Below are 15,276 nucleotides of genomic sequence, written 5' to 3' on the forward strand. Positions count from 1 at the left end.
AAATCCCAAAGGGAAACTTGAAACAGCTGCCACAACTTGTTTTGCAGTTTGTATAAATTTCGAGATGCATGCCTTGAACTCAGTGGTAATAAGACCACCCAGTCTTATAGGTTTTTACAAAACTAGATTAAACATTTATGAGTAAGAGAAATGAATTTAAATACATACACAGATCTACAAATTACTACTATGATAACTTCTAAATCTCCTAATCAATCTCCCAATTACACTTTCATTAAGGTCATAGTAAAACACATAGATTTTAAAAGACCCGGGTAAAAACCCATTTCGAATTCAAGGTGTGTTTTCTTAACTTCAGTCCTTTGAAGACAGCAGCTTGAGGCATAGATGCTGAAGGCTTTTTACACTTGTCGGATCTCAAAATGCCTCCCTTACAAACAGCCCTCTCTCCTTTATACATATTTTCCTCTTTGAATGCGAATTCCCATTGTCTCACAGGACAGAATTTTACGCTCGACATGCGGGCACACACCCGACATGCTCGAGCATAAAATGACGCACAATGATGCCGGATGTGTGTCCCGACGCCATCGTGCATTCGCACGATATTTTGTTCGGCGGGTGTACGCCGGAGTTGGCTGCACGCCCGCCAATAATTGGAGGGCCCATTAAGGCCATTAACAAGCTAATTAAAATCAAATTTATGCTATCCATCCAACCTTACTGTTGGTGGGCAGGCGAAAGGCCAAGCGGCCTGTACATTTTTTAGGAAACCTCATCTCGTGGATGAGGCTTCCTAAAGCAAATAAACATTCAATAAAAACTTTATTTTTGACTTGAAAACATATCCCAGCTCTTGAGGAGACATTTTTAAAAAACTTTTACTGCCTTTATTTTTTTTTTTAAAAAGCACTTCAGTCTCCCTGAGGCAGCTCTGCACCAGCCCATTCTTCCTCTTTCCTCTGTCCGCACAGGTGGCAGTGAGCACTGCCGCTCGTGATCTATGCAGGGCGGGCCTTAATTGGCCCACCCACGTGAAATCGCGGAGTGCAGCCAATCGCGGGCAATGGCTGGCTTCCCGACCACCCCCACCTGCTCCTGTTGAGCCAGCCCGATGAGGGAAAATTTCTGGCCAATATGTCTTTTGAACTTTACCTCTCAACCAATAAAAAAATCTATCATTGTACCAATTCCACCAGTAATCTTTGGGAAAAATAAATAAACACTATTTCCTACTACTTCTGCTGGCTAGGTATACATTACACTTCCTCCTTTGAGTTCATGCCACTATACTTTGTTTAAAAATACAAATGTTCCCTTTACGCTTCACAGTCTCAAACTTCCCATGTTTGCCGAATTAACATTTCAGACCTAACTTTTCTTATGTCAAAGCACCCAGACTAGCTGCCTCTAATTCAATTAAGTCACACTCACACACACACACAGACACATCCCACTATTACTCTATCTTACAATAAATTCCAATAGCATTATGAAAATTATTACATCTTCCTGATAATACTTTGTGGAAAACTTTATGTTATTCACTCATAAAAGCCAGCATTCATTGCTCATCTTAATTGTTCTTGAGAAGGTGATGGTGAGCCACTTTGAACCACTGCAATCCATGTGGCGCAGGTGCTGTGAGGAGGGGAGTGCCAGGATTTTGATCCAATGACAATGAAGGAATGGTAATATATTTCCAAGTCAGGATGGTGTGTGACTTGAAGAGTAACTTGTAGGTGATGGTGTTCCCTTACAGGTGGTGCACCTACTACCCTTGTGCTTCTAAGCAGCAGAAGGCACACATTTGGAAGGCACTGTTGCAAAGCCTTGGCAAAGTGCTGCAGTGCATCTTGTATATGGTACACACTGCTGATTCTGTGCACCATTGGTGAAGAGAGAGAGAATGTTCAAGGTTGTGGATGGGATGCCAGTCAAACGGGCTGCTTTGCACAGTATGGTATCAAGCTCCTTAAGTGTTGTTGGAGCTGTACTCACCCAAGCACGTGGAATGTATTCCATCATACTCCTGATTTGGCCTTTGTAAGTGGTGGTAAGGCTTTGGGGAGTCAGGAGGTGAATTACCTGTTGCAGATTTCCCAGTCTCTGATCTGGTATGGTAGGCACAACAGTTAGGTGACTGGTCCATTTAAGCTGCTAATTAATCATTTTAATCAGCAGGTCTGACAGCATCTGCGGAGAGGAACACAGTTAACTTTTCGAGTCCATATGACTCTTCATCAGATGATGAAGAGTCATACAGACTCAAAACATTAATTATGTATTCCTCTCCGCAGATGCTGTCAGACCTGCTGAGTTTTTCCAGCTATGTTTTGTTTTTGTTTCAGATTTCCAGCATCCACAGTATTTTGCTTTTAATCATATTAATCAATTAGCCCACAACAGACCCAGACATAAACAGAATTACCTGGAAAAACTCAGCAGGTCTGGCAGCATCGGCGGAGAAGAAAAGAGTTGACGTTTCGAGTCCTCATGACCCTTCGACAAAACTTCAGACCGAGACATGTTGTGAAAAAACCCCAGTAGTGGAGAATTTTGGGAACCAAAATCCACCTATTCCTCCCAGTAAACTACCCTTAGCACATGCCAAGCCCCAAATTACTCCTCACTTACTTCCTGAAATATTGTTTCCCTAGGTTAGTGTTTTTTTTAAAAAAAAGATGAAATGTCAGCGATCGAGAACAGGAGAAACTACTTTAACCATGGAGTTCACTTCCTGGGTTAGTGGTTGAGGCTGAAGCTACGTCACATTCAAGATAATATTGGAAATCGAAGTGGGCGAACATGGTGAGTAAATGCCATTTGCTGCATGTGTGGGGAGGCTGTATGTTTGTTTCCAGTCGCCTGTCTGCCTGTGCACTTTCTCCGTGAAACTTGTTGCTGCGGGGAAGCCAGTGGCAGCACTTGTGGTTACCCGTCTGCCTGGAGCCCGTGTCATCGCTGCAGTTTTCAGCCCAGAGTTTATGACAGAATAATCCAGCCCAGTGTCCAAAGCAGTGAGTTGTGATATTTTCAACGTATTTCCCTTTAAAATGTAAAGCTATGATTAGAATTCTGTATTTTTTTTTAGTCTGAATCCAGATAAAAGATAGTGCTAAAAAGTAACTACGTTTTGCTGTTTCTCTCCCCTCCCAGCGCCGCCCCCTTGAAAATTGGAGTAAATTCACAGGATTGCACGGACTGAAGCTCCCAGCTCCGCTTTACCCACCCTCCCTCCTCGCTCGCTCGCTCGCTAGCTAACTCGCTAGCTGGGGAAACTTTGTTCATTAACACCGCCCGGCTAGGCAGGCCTGAACCACATATGTGGAAGTGCTGGAGGCGGCTCCTCTGAAACAAAGTTTCTCCAGTGCTCCCGGGGTACTGGGGGGGGGGGGTGGTGGCGAAGTGGAGCTGGGAAATTAAAAGCAAAAAACTGCGGATGCTGGAAATCCAAAACAAAAACAAAAATAGCTGGAAAACCTCAGCAGATTAGGGAGAAGGAACACAGTTAATGTTTCGAGGCCGTATGACTCTTCAACAGAACTAAGTAAAAATAGAAAAGAGGTGAAAGATAAGCTGGTTTAAGGGGGGGGGGGGGGGACAGGTAGAGCTGGATAGAGGGCCAGTGATAGGTGGAGATAATCAAAAGATGTCACAGACAAAAGGACAAAGAGGTGGTGATATTATCTAAGGAACGTGATAATAGGTAACATTAAGGGTAGAAAACAGGACCAGCAAGGGACAGATAGCCCTAGTGGGGGTGGGGTGGGGGGAAGGGATCGAAATAGGCTAAAAGGTAGAGATAAAACAATGGATGGAAATACATTTAAAAATAATGGAAATAGGTGGGAAAAGAAAACTGTATGTAAATTATTGGGAAAAAAGGGGGATCGGAAAGGGGGTGAGGATGGAGGAGAGAGTTCATGATCTAAAATTGTTGAACTCAATATTCAGTCCGGAAGGCTGTAAAATGCCTTCGGAAGATGAGGTGCTGTTCCTCCAGTTTGCGTTGAGCTTCACTGGAACATTGCAGCAGGCCAAAGATGGACATGTGGGCATGAGAGCAGGGTGGTGTGTTGAAATGGCAAGCGACAGGGAGGTCTGGGTCATGCTTGTGGACAGACCGAAGTATTCCGCAAAGCGGGGAGATTCTTGGCTTCATGCCAGTCTGTACAATCGAATGAATTTACTCCAATTTTAAATATTTTTAAATAAAAGCTATTATTCCATTAGGCACTTTGAATCAAACAATCTTAAATTCTGTTTCCTTTTTCTTTGCTGTGTTTTTTTTCTCTCTCCTGCTTTCGGATGGCAGTTATACATGATCCTGCAAATCACACCTCCCCTGGACAGTTCTTTTGTTTATTTATCTAATTACCTTTGGCCTTGCACCTTGAACTCTTATGTCATTTAATCTCTCCTGCCCTCCACCCTATCACAGACCTTCCCTTTTTGTTCTTTTTCCCAGCTTTCACCTGCTCGAAACTTTTCTAATTTTTTTCCAGTTCTGACAAAAGGTCACAGACTTGAAATGTTAACTCTATTTCTCTCTCCACAGATGTTACCAGATCTGCTGAGTATTCCAGCGAGTTCCCCCTTTATTTCAGACCTCTGGCAGCTGCAGTGTGGTGCTATTGTCTATAAAAACTTGTTGTTTAAAGTCATTCGGGCCTGAATGGCGGGTACTATCATCAGAATAATCTTTTGATTTGATTGCAACCGTGGAGAATTACACTAACATGCTCTAAACAAAGGAATTGCATTTATATAGCACTGTTCATCACCTCAGAACATCACATTGTGCTTCAATGATAATTGTTTTGAAGTGCAGTCATCGTTCTAATGTAGGGAAAGCATGTAGACCTATTTCTGGACAACAAGCCACGATAAGAATGATGACCAGATAATCTGCCTTGGTGATATTGGTTGGTATTACCTCTGTAAACACATTTTACTATTCACTCTTCAGTTCAGAATTTTCATATTAATTTGTACTTGATTTTCTTTTTCGAAACATCTAGAATCATACAGCATTGAAGAAGAGGGTTATTTGGGAGAGCTAAAGAATTATTCCCATTCCCCTGCTCTTGCCCCATTGCCCTAGATTTTAATTTTCCTTTTGCATATACGGCCGGGATTTCCCGGTCCCGTTGTGGGTGGGACCCGCTGTGGGCGAGGCGGTGACCCAGCCAGAAGTCCATTGACTTGCGGTGGGACCAGACGATCCCGGCAGAAGGGTGGGAGGGGAGGGTGCAGGTGCAGAAAATCCCACCCTATATTTTCCAAATCCCTTTTGAAAATTATTATTGAAACTGCTTCCCGATACCTTTCAGGCAATGCATTCCAGATCATCATAACATGCTGCCTAAAAGGAAATCTCTTTTTCCCTCTGGCTGTTTTGTCATTGACCTTAAATCTCTTGTTACTCACCCTCCTGCCTGCAGCAACAGTTTTTCCCTATCCAGTTTATCAAAACCCCTCATAACTTTGAACATCTCTCTTAAATCGTCCTTTAGCCTTCTATACTACGAGAAGAACAATTGCAGCTTCTCAGTCTCTCCAACTAACTAAAGTTTCCCATCCCTGGTACCATTCTAGTATATCTCCTCTGCACTGTCGTCAAGACTTTGACATTCTTTCTAAAGTGTGGTCTCCAGAATTGGAGAGATTGCTCGGTGCTTTATAAAGAGTTAGCACTGTGCCTTGCTTTTGTGCTCTGTCCTCAATTTATAAAGCCAAGGATCCCATTTTTTAAAAGACTTCGCAACTTGTGCAAGCACATTCAAAGACTTGTCTTTATATCCCCAGGTCTATCTCTTCCTGCACCACTTCCTGTACCATTTAGTTTAGATTGACTATCCTCAAAAATGTATCAATGCACTCTTCTCTGCGTTAAATTCCATCTTCTTATTTCAGCAGTCTTATGTCTTCCTGAAGTCTCTTACTATTCCCCTCATTGTTTACTACATTTCCAAGCCCTTTCATTGCTTAAGTTGTACCCTTCATTTGTACCAGTGTGAACTGGGTGTCTATATTGAATATAGGGAGGCGTATTACACACATTAAAGCCTGACAACAGCTGTACCTTTTTCTTTGATTTCTGTGTAAATCACGGCTGGTTGCAACTCTAGTTATACCACTGGTTGCAAAAAAACCAACAAACCGAGAAGGATCATAATTAAAGTTTCCAAGGGAGAAAATGTATCTTAATTCGTCAGCATAGGATTTTGAACAGCAGATCATATCATTTGCCCACTTAGCTTCATTGCAGTTCCCATCCTCCTATTCAGTCATCAAGTGGCTGAGTTCCAAGTCACTATCAAAATAAAATGGAAAGCTAAGTTCACACTTTGGACTTGGTTCAATGAATTGGATAAATAAGCTGTAGATAACAGTGATCATATGTTATCAGTCAGCAAACTTACCCGCAGGGACAGAATTGTTGGCCTGATGTGGAATTGGTCTTCACTGGCTACTTTAAAAATAAATCATTCTCGTGGTGTGGGTGTTGCTGGTATGGTGGCATTTATTGCACTTAATTACACTAAGTGCAGTGGCACAGAGGTTTGTAGGCCATACTTAACATTCCTTCAATTTTGAAGGAAACAAAACAAACAAAAGTCTGATTGAAAAAGAGTGTGAAGGCCTAAGATTTATTTTCTTAAGGGTGGTTTTGTCCCAGAAAATATTGATAAATTTTTTGACATTTGATTGATACATTTCATGGTTGCAGTGAATTTGGGAAATAGATTTTTTTAAAATCTAGCACCAATTTTTCTATTTGTTGACAACTACTGCCTTTCCCATTCAGAAACTAATTTGCTCAATATTTTAAATTGTTTTAAAGAAATCACTTAACACTAAATAGAGAGCTCAAATCTACCCTACTGACTATCACCAAAATGGAGCACTTTTGTCTGAAAGTGTCTGTACGTAATGAGTAATGGCCTAAAGCTGCAGGTAAAAATAGCAAGGCCAAACACCCCAATTTCCTCCCCCAAAACTGACACTATAGCGCAAAATTAAAAACCTCCCAGAACTAATAGAGCAGGCAACTCAAAATAACAAAGCACTCCACATCTTTATATTACCAAAGTCAGTATGTCTGTTTCACCTGCTACTGAGAATTCCCATTTTTAATATATCCATCTCTAACTGCACTGCTTGTGTGAAACTTGTGTCATCTGTCAAATATGATAGCAAGCCATTTTGCACAATCTGGCCTTTGGGTGGGCTTTCCCCACAAATCACTCAAAATGCCCTCTGAAAATCTTTCAACTGAAAATTTTCTGAGTTTTTTCCTCTTTGCTTGGTATCTGAAACCTGAATAGTCAATGTAACTGGTGGCATGCTCCAGGTTAACTGCATTATATATGAATTAATAATATGGACATGGGCCCACCGCCAACATTTGACAACAGATTGGAGTAGTTTGCAGTTTTGTAGCAAATGCAGTTCCCATTTGGCTGCGGTGTTTTATGATTGGTAAAGGGAACAAAAAAGTATTCAGAAGCTCCGGAAAATTTATCGGGCTAAGCTACACACCTGTTTCTAAGTGTGCAGATAAAGTCTGCTTTAAGTCTTGCCATTTGTATTAGGCCTTAAATAAGGCTTATATAATTCAGTGTTTCAGTGATCTGTATGAGGTACTGGTTGTGCCACAATGGTATACAACTCAGAAAGAGGATTTTCTGGGATATTCAGCTCACTGAGTCTGTGCCAGCTGTTTAGAGCAATGCAGAACTAATCCGACTGTCTTCTTCCCCATAGCCTTGTATCTTCCTCACCTTCTAATATTTATCCAATTTATTACTTAAAAGGTGAATGGTGTCCACCTCAACTACACCATGTAGCAAAGCATTCCATGCTCCAGCCATACGCTGTAAATAAATTTCTCCTCACTTCTCTCCTCACTCCATTTTAAACAAACTACTCATTACAGATACACCAACCAGAGGAAATGGTGTCTCACCATTTACTCTGTCAGAACACACTTTGTAATTTGAAAAGCCTTTATTAAATCTCCTCCTAGCTTTCCCAGCTTCAGTGGAAATCATCCAAGTATTTCACAACTTTTCTCAAACTGTTGTTTCCCAGTCTTGGCATCATCTTGGTGATTCTACACTGTCTGTGGCTTTAGTGTCCTTCTATAATGCTGTGGCCAGCACACCAGACAGTACTCTAACTGTGGCCTCATCAGTCTTTATCCATTTGCATCATTACCTCTTGAACTCAATCCCCTGTGTAACCTGCTGTAGAAAGAATATGGCTGGCATTCAGAAGGTACAATTGACCTTGGATCATACTGGAGATTCAGGAAGGGGGTTCATTGGAACAGTGCAGTTTTATAGGAGGTGAATTTGAAGCATCACATTTTGGAAAAAAGTGATTCAGAGTCAATATTGCACATGTACGATTGATGCGTGTGAGTCATGATAAAATTCACAACTGCTTTAGGAAGGGAGAGGGAAAGCCCAGATTTTATTTTCACACAGAGTTAATAGTGTGTGGAATGCACGGTTTGAAGTGATTCATGGAGACGAGCCAGTCTTCACATTTTAGTCTGGAAGAACCACTTGAAAAGGAAAACAATTTTGCACAGACAGGGAAATTATCTGCTGTGGAGAGAGTTTAGTGTTCAACATGGATAGAGGTCTGGAGTACAGTTCTCTGATACGAATGGAATTTGATGAGGAGGGATAGAGGTCTGATGTACATTGCTTTGCTGCAGATGGAGTTGGGTGATGAAGAGGATTACACAGCTCTGCTTTGGAGACTGTTTGGTGACTAGGGGGGGATAGAGCTCTGGAGTACGGAGCTCTGCCATCAATCTAAATGGGCTGATAGTCCTCCTTCTACACTCTCATTTCTGTAGTTGATGATGAGCTGTGGCGGTCATTCCCCATATTTCCCCTCTGTCTTTGTTTTCACTCTCCCCTAACGCAACCGTTTAATTTCATTTTTGATTGCTATTTCAGTCCATGGGGAGTGAGTTGCAGATCGGAGGCAGATTTATTGTGCAGTCTGTTCCATTGGGACTTTCAAGACATGGCCTGATGAAATATCAATGGTCGTATTTCAAGATTTTTGTCACATTGTCTGATTCATGACTCACCCACAAATATATTTGAACAGTGCAGCTGGTGGTATTTGTATAGCACAGCTGGTGCTATTGGTAATGTATTATTACAGGAGTTTTAAAATATTGCTTTGTATATGTCTTGTGGGAAGAACAAATGGTACTTTGGTGCCGGGGCTTAATATCGTATAGTTTCATGGCTGTTTGGTTCACCCTTCACTGAGAGAATCACATCATGGATGACAGTGTTGCAGACTTCTATGTCTTGTGTTTTACTTGAGAGAGGCAGCAACCGTCATCTTTATCCCACATAATATATTATAATGTTCACTATATGTTGCATGATCTGCAGTGAACTGATGCAACAGATAATAGCAGCCTTGCATTGCACTGTTGTAGAAAACACTATCCATTAAACAGATGCACCCTTGGACAACATCCTCACCAGTCAATAGTTGTATTAACGGCTAGAACTTCTATTTATATAGCACCTTTAAAATAATAAAGCAGCCCAAGGCACTTCACAGGTTCAGCATAATGCAAAATTTGACACCAAGCTACATAAGGAGTTATTAGGGCAAATGACCAAAAGATGAAATAGTTGGTTTTAATGAGCGTATTATCGGAGAAAAGATGAGGCAGAAAGGTTTATGAGGAAATTCCAGAGCTTAGCACTTAGGCAGCTCCAACGGCAAACCAATGGTGGAACAATGAGAAATGGAAATTAAATGAGCTCAGGTATCTCTGAGGATAGCAGAGCTAGAGGAAATTACAGAGACTGGGAAAGGTGAGACTATGGTGAGATTTGAAAATAAGGAGGAGAATTAAAAAATCGAGGCACTGCTTATCCAGGAGCCAGTAGGTCAGGAGTGATGAGTGAGCAGGATTTGGTGTAAATAAGGACATAGGCAGCAGAGTTTAGGATGAATTTGTGTTTACAAAGGATAGAATGTGTGAGGCTGGCCAGCGGTAGGTTGGAATAATCAAGTCTAGAAGTAATAGTTTGATCCATTGGTATCTAAATTTGTGGCATTGTGCACTGATGCTGTCACCCCAGGCAGGGTATTGGACATTTTGCTTTGCTGCACTTTTACCTGTTCTCATTTAAACTGAAGTCCATCTTCCCTCACCCCACTGTATTATTGTGAAAGATGTAACATCAGCAATAGGATCATATCTACACCGAGCTAAACCTTTGTTCCTAGATATCAGCCAAGTTCTTTTGTTTATTGGTTCCAAATCATGAAGCAGATGGTAGAAAGGCAGGGCATAAATATGATGGGTAAAATTGGGAATGAATAAAAGTGGAAGGATGCTATGGAGTGACAATGGGACTTAAGTCATCTTGTCATTCAGGCATGATATTGGAACACCCTCAAATGTTTTCAGTGCAGGGGAAATTAGACATATGTTGTTCAAAACATAGTAATGGCACATAAAAGGGATGGTGAAAGAGTAGGAAGAAGAGTGAAAGTAGATCGTTGTTGCTCTGATTGTGTGTGTGCAACTGATGATGTAGCTTGAGGCCTAATATTGATTTATTTCTTATTATCCATTTACTACAATATCTAGATTTTGCTGCAACAAGCAAGTGCGCAACATGGTTATGTTGACTCTAAGGATAAGAATCTTATGATTTTGGACACCAGCTAGTAAAAGCTCATGACACCAAATTGTCTTTAATGGTTTAATTAAGAGAACAGCAAAATCAAAGGACAGAAGCAATGTATTTGCCCAGTACCTACTTTGAAGCTTCTTTCAGGCCTGTTCTAACAATTGGAAATACTAGTTTTGTTGAAGGGTCTTGAGGACTCGAAACGTCAACTGTGCTCTCCTCCGCCGATGCTGCCAGACCTGCTGAGTTTTTCCAGGTATTTCTGTTTCTGTTTTTGGTTTGGATTTCCAGCATCCGCAGTTCTTTGCTTTTATCTCTGTTCTAACAATTGTCTGCTAACCTTGCTATGTTTATACTTGGTTCCAGTTATTCCATTAGTGGTCTAACCTCGCTCGAGGTTACCCCTGTAGCCATTCCTGTATTTTTGGTTCAGATATGGTCATCTTGAATAAATAAAATGCCAGACCTGCTGAGTTTTTCCAGGTAATTCTGTTTTTGTTTTGGATTTCCAGCATCCGCAGTTTTTTGTTTTTATCTCTGTGTTTAATTGACTGCCACTGCTCTTCAAGAAATGCCTACCTCCTTGAGGAAGTTCTGTTCGTCTCTGCGACAAGATTTCTGTATCTCTCTTTTGCATTGTTCACCTTCATTGCTTTCCATTTCTCTCCTGGTGCTTGACAAGGTGTTTACTAAAACCCGCTTTTACAGCCATATCTCCTTTCTCAGTGACTGTCTCCGTCTCCGAATTACCCCACGTGGATTTCAACTGAAATTCCACCCCTCATGTTTCGAACCCACCCAGGATTACAGGTATTTCCGGGATATAAAACGTTTCTCGGACTGCTGTTCCCGTCGCATCCTGAGATCCACATTCAGTGCCATGCGCTGCCATATGAACACACTCGACCTCTCCCTCCAGCAGCACCGCCGCACCCTTTTTCAAAGCTGCGCGTGCCCCCAGTTTCATTTTATTCTTCGGCTCATCCGACGCCTCAACAAGAAACTTTTTCTCTTTCTCTCAAGTGCTAAGGAACACAAGCTCCAACAACTCATCGACACCAACACCCATCTTGGACCCTCCACCCCTGCCTGTCCCTCCGTCCCCACCCTTTCTTCCAATCCCAACCCCAGCCGTGTATTCACTATACCCCCTGACCTTCCCCTCTCTGATGCTGAATGTTCAGTGCTCAGCAAAGGACTTAGTTTCATACCCCTACGCCCTCACCTTAATGAATTTCGGGCTCGGCACGATGCTGAACTCTTCTTCCGCTGTCTTCGTCTCCGGGCTCACTTCTTTGGGCAGGAGTCCTCTCCCCGTTCAACGGATCCTTTCACCCACCTCCAATATTCTCCCTCCACCTGGACCTCTCCCTCTGAATTCTTACCTTCTCTTGATCTTTTCATTGAGAACTGTCGGCACGACATTAGTCGTCTCAATTTCTCTGCTCCTCTCACCCATTCTAATCTCTCTCTCTATGAACTTACTGCACTCCATTCTCTCAGGTCCAACCCTGACATCGTCATCAAACCTGCTGAAAAGGGTGGTGCTGTTGTTGTCTGGCGCACTGACCTCTACCTCACGGAGGCTGAGCGTCAACTCACAGACACTTCCTCCTACCTCTCCCTGGACCATGACCTCACCACTGAACATCAAGCCAATGTTTCCAGGACTGTCACTGACCTCATCTCCTCTGGGAATCTTCCTCCCACAGCTTCCAACCTGATAGTCGCCCAACCTCGGACGGCCCGCTTCTACCTCCTACCCAAAATCCACAAACAGAACTGTCCTGGTAGACCGATCGTGTCAGCTTGCTCCTGCCCCACAGAACTCATCTCTCGTTATCTTGACTCCCTTCTCTCTTCCTTGTCCAGTCCCTTCCCACCTACATCCATGATTCCTCTGACACCTTACGTCACATCAACAATTTCCAGTTCCCTGGCCCCAACCGCTTCCTCTTCACTATGGACGTCCAATCCCGCTACACCTTCATCCCCCACCAGGATGGTCTGAGGGCCCTTAGCTTCTTCCTCGAACAGAGGCCCGAACAATCCCCATCCACCGCTACTCTCCTCCGTCTGGCTGAACTTGTTCTCACACTGAACAATTTCTCCTTCAACTCCTCTCACTTCCTCCAAATAAAAGGTGTGGCTATGGGTGCCCGCATGGGCCCCAGCTATGCCTGTCTCTTTATGGGGTATGTGGAACATTCCTTGTTCCAGTCCTACTCCGGCCCCCTTCCACAACTCTTTCTCCGGTACATCGATGATTACTTCGGTGCTGCTTCATGCTCTCGTCGGGACTTGGAAAAATTTATTAATTTTGCTTCCAATCTCCACCCCTCCATCATTTTCACGTGGTCCATCTCTGACACTTCCCTTCCCTTCCTTGATCTCGCTGTCTCAATCTCTGGTGATAGACTGTTCACCAATATCCACTACAAGCCTACCGACTCCCACAGCTACCTTGACTACAGCTCCTCACACCCCGCTTCCTGTAAGGACTCCATCCCATTCTCTCAGTTCCTTCGCCTCCGTCACATCTGTTCCGATGATGCTACCTTCAAAAACAGTTCCTCTGACATGTCCTCCTTCTTCCTTAACCGAGGTTTTCCACCCACGGTCATTGACAGGGCCCTCAACCGTGTCTGGCCCATCTCCCGTGCATCCGCCCTCACGCCTTCTCCTCCCTCCCAGAAACATGATAGGGTCCCCCTTGTCCTCACTTATCACCCCACCAGCCTCCGCATTCAAAGGATCATCCTCCGCCATTTCCGCCAACTCCAGCATGATGCCACTACCAAACACATCTTCCCTTCACCCCCATTGTCGGCATTCCGTAGGGATTGTTCCCTCCGTGACACCCTGGTCCACTCCTCCATCACCCCCTACTCCCCAACCCCCACCTATGGCACCACCCCATGCCCACGCAAAAGATGTAACACCTGCCCCTTCACTTCCTCTCTCCTCACCGTCCAAGGGCCCAAACACTCCTTTCAAGTGAAGCAACATTTCACTTGCATTTCCCCCAACTTAGTCTACTGCATTCGTTGCTCCCAATGCAGTCTGCTCTACATTGGAGAGACCAAAGGTAAATTGGGCGACCGCTTTGCAGAACACCTGCGGTCTGTCTGCAAGAATGACCCAAACCTCCCTGTCGCTTGCCATTTCAACACTCCACCCTGCTCTCTTGCCCACACGTCTGTCCTTGGCTTGCTGCATTGTTCCAGTGAAGCCCAACGCAAACTGGAGGAACAACACCTCATCTTCCGACTAGGCACTTTACAGCCTTCTGGACTGAATATTGAATTCAACAACTTTAGATCTTGACCTCCCTCCTCCATCCCCACCCCCCTTCTGTTTCTTCCCCCTTCCTTTTGTTTTTTTCCAATAAATTATATAGATTTTTCTTTTTCCCTCCTCCTATTTCCATTATTTTAAAATATTTTTAAATCTTTTATGCTCCCCCCACCCTCACCCCCACTAGAGCTATACCTTGAGTGCCCTACCATCCATTCTTAATTAGCACATTTGTTTAGATAATATCACCAACTTCGACACCTATGTGTTCTTTTGTTCTTTTGTCTGTGACATCTTTTGATGATCTGCTTCTATCACTGCTTTTGCCTACAACCACACCACCCCCCTCCACTCACCGCCCCCCCCGCAACCACCACCACCACCACCTTAAACCAGCTTATATTTCACCCCTTCCTGGGATTCGCCTAGTTCTGTCGAAGGGTCATGAGGACTCGAAACGTCAACTCTTTTCTTCTCCGCCGATGCTGCCAGACCTGCTGAGTTTTTCCAGGTAATTCTGTTTTTGTTTTGAATAAATAAAATCTATCTTAGTGTCTTTTCTTATTATCGCAAACTCCGCTACAATTTTCCCAAGAAAGAACACTTGTTTCACATTCCATGTCATACAATTAAGGCATGTTTGATTAGGGGATTAGTTTAAACCAGCCCAACTCAGCTGAGAATGCTAGTAGCCCAACATAGTTGAAGCATCTAAGATAAAAGCAAAATACTGCAGATGCTGGAAATCTAGAACAAAAACAAAAATACCGTCAGACCTGTGCTGAGTTTTTCCAGGTATTGTTGTTTTTGTTCTAGTTGAAGCATCTATCGAGCTAGTAGTTAGCGCACCCAAGCATAACTGAATTGAGAATGCTGGCATCTGCAGTTGTAGCAAAGGTCACCCTTAATTAAAAGGTTCAGTAGCTGCCACCTTGGCATGCATGTATAACAATAAAGCAGTGTTAATTGTCCCACTACCAAAATCTCAACCTGCTTATAATTGTAGACTTCTTAATACAGTAACGCCGACACATAGTACTGTTGATAGTCACGCTTTTCAGGGGCTGGTTTATGGATGGTATTGTGACATAACGTTCAGGCATTCCACATTTTACATTTCACTGACCAAACCCCACTGTATTCTGGTGTCAGTCATTCAGTCTGCTTAGCTACATGGCCACGCCCCCCCAGTTAGAAATAGTCACCATTGGGAATTTCCACCAATTGTTCTTGTTTGCAAATATTCAACAAGGTTCTACAAATTAAGCTGGAGCTTTTGGATGCAAGGTAGCTTTTCAAAGGTTTTTTTTTGAGATTTGCT

General features: G+C 43.1%; 1 protein-coding gene across 2 annotated transcripts in view; it reads left to right on the forward strand.

Moving 5' to 3' along the window:
- Positions 1–2,377: 2,377 nt before the first annotated feature.
- The window catches only part of LOC121289233 (flavin-containing monooxygenase 5-like), a 40,532-nt gene continuing 27,633 nt past the window's right edge, over positions 2,378–15,276 (forward strand). The window contains exon 1 of one of the 2 annotated variants that reach the window (XM_041208458.1): positions 2,378–2,772. In XM_041208458.1, coding sequence (XP_041064392.1) covers positions 2,770–2,772 — 3 coding nt within the window. In that variant the 5' untranslated portion in view covers positions 2,378–2,769. Of the gene's footprint in view, positions 2,982–15,276 lie in introns of both variants that reach the window. The other variant, XM_041208459.1, reaches the window with a different exon arrangement.

Source organism: Carcharodon carcharias, chromosome 16 (genome assembly GCF_017639515.1).
Source record: "Carcharodon carcharias isolate sCarCar2 chromosome 16, sCarCar2.pri, whole genome shotgun sequence".
In the NCBI taxonomy this organism is placed as follows: domain Eukaryota; kingdom Metazoa; phylum Chordata; class Chondrichthyes; order Lamniformes; family Lamnidae; genus Carcharodon; species Carcharodon carcharias.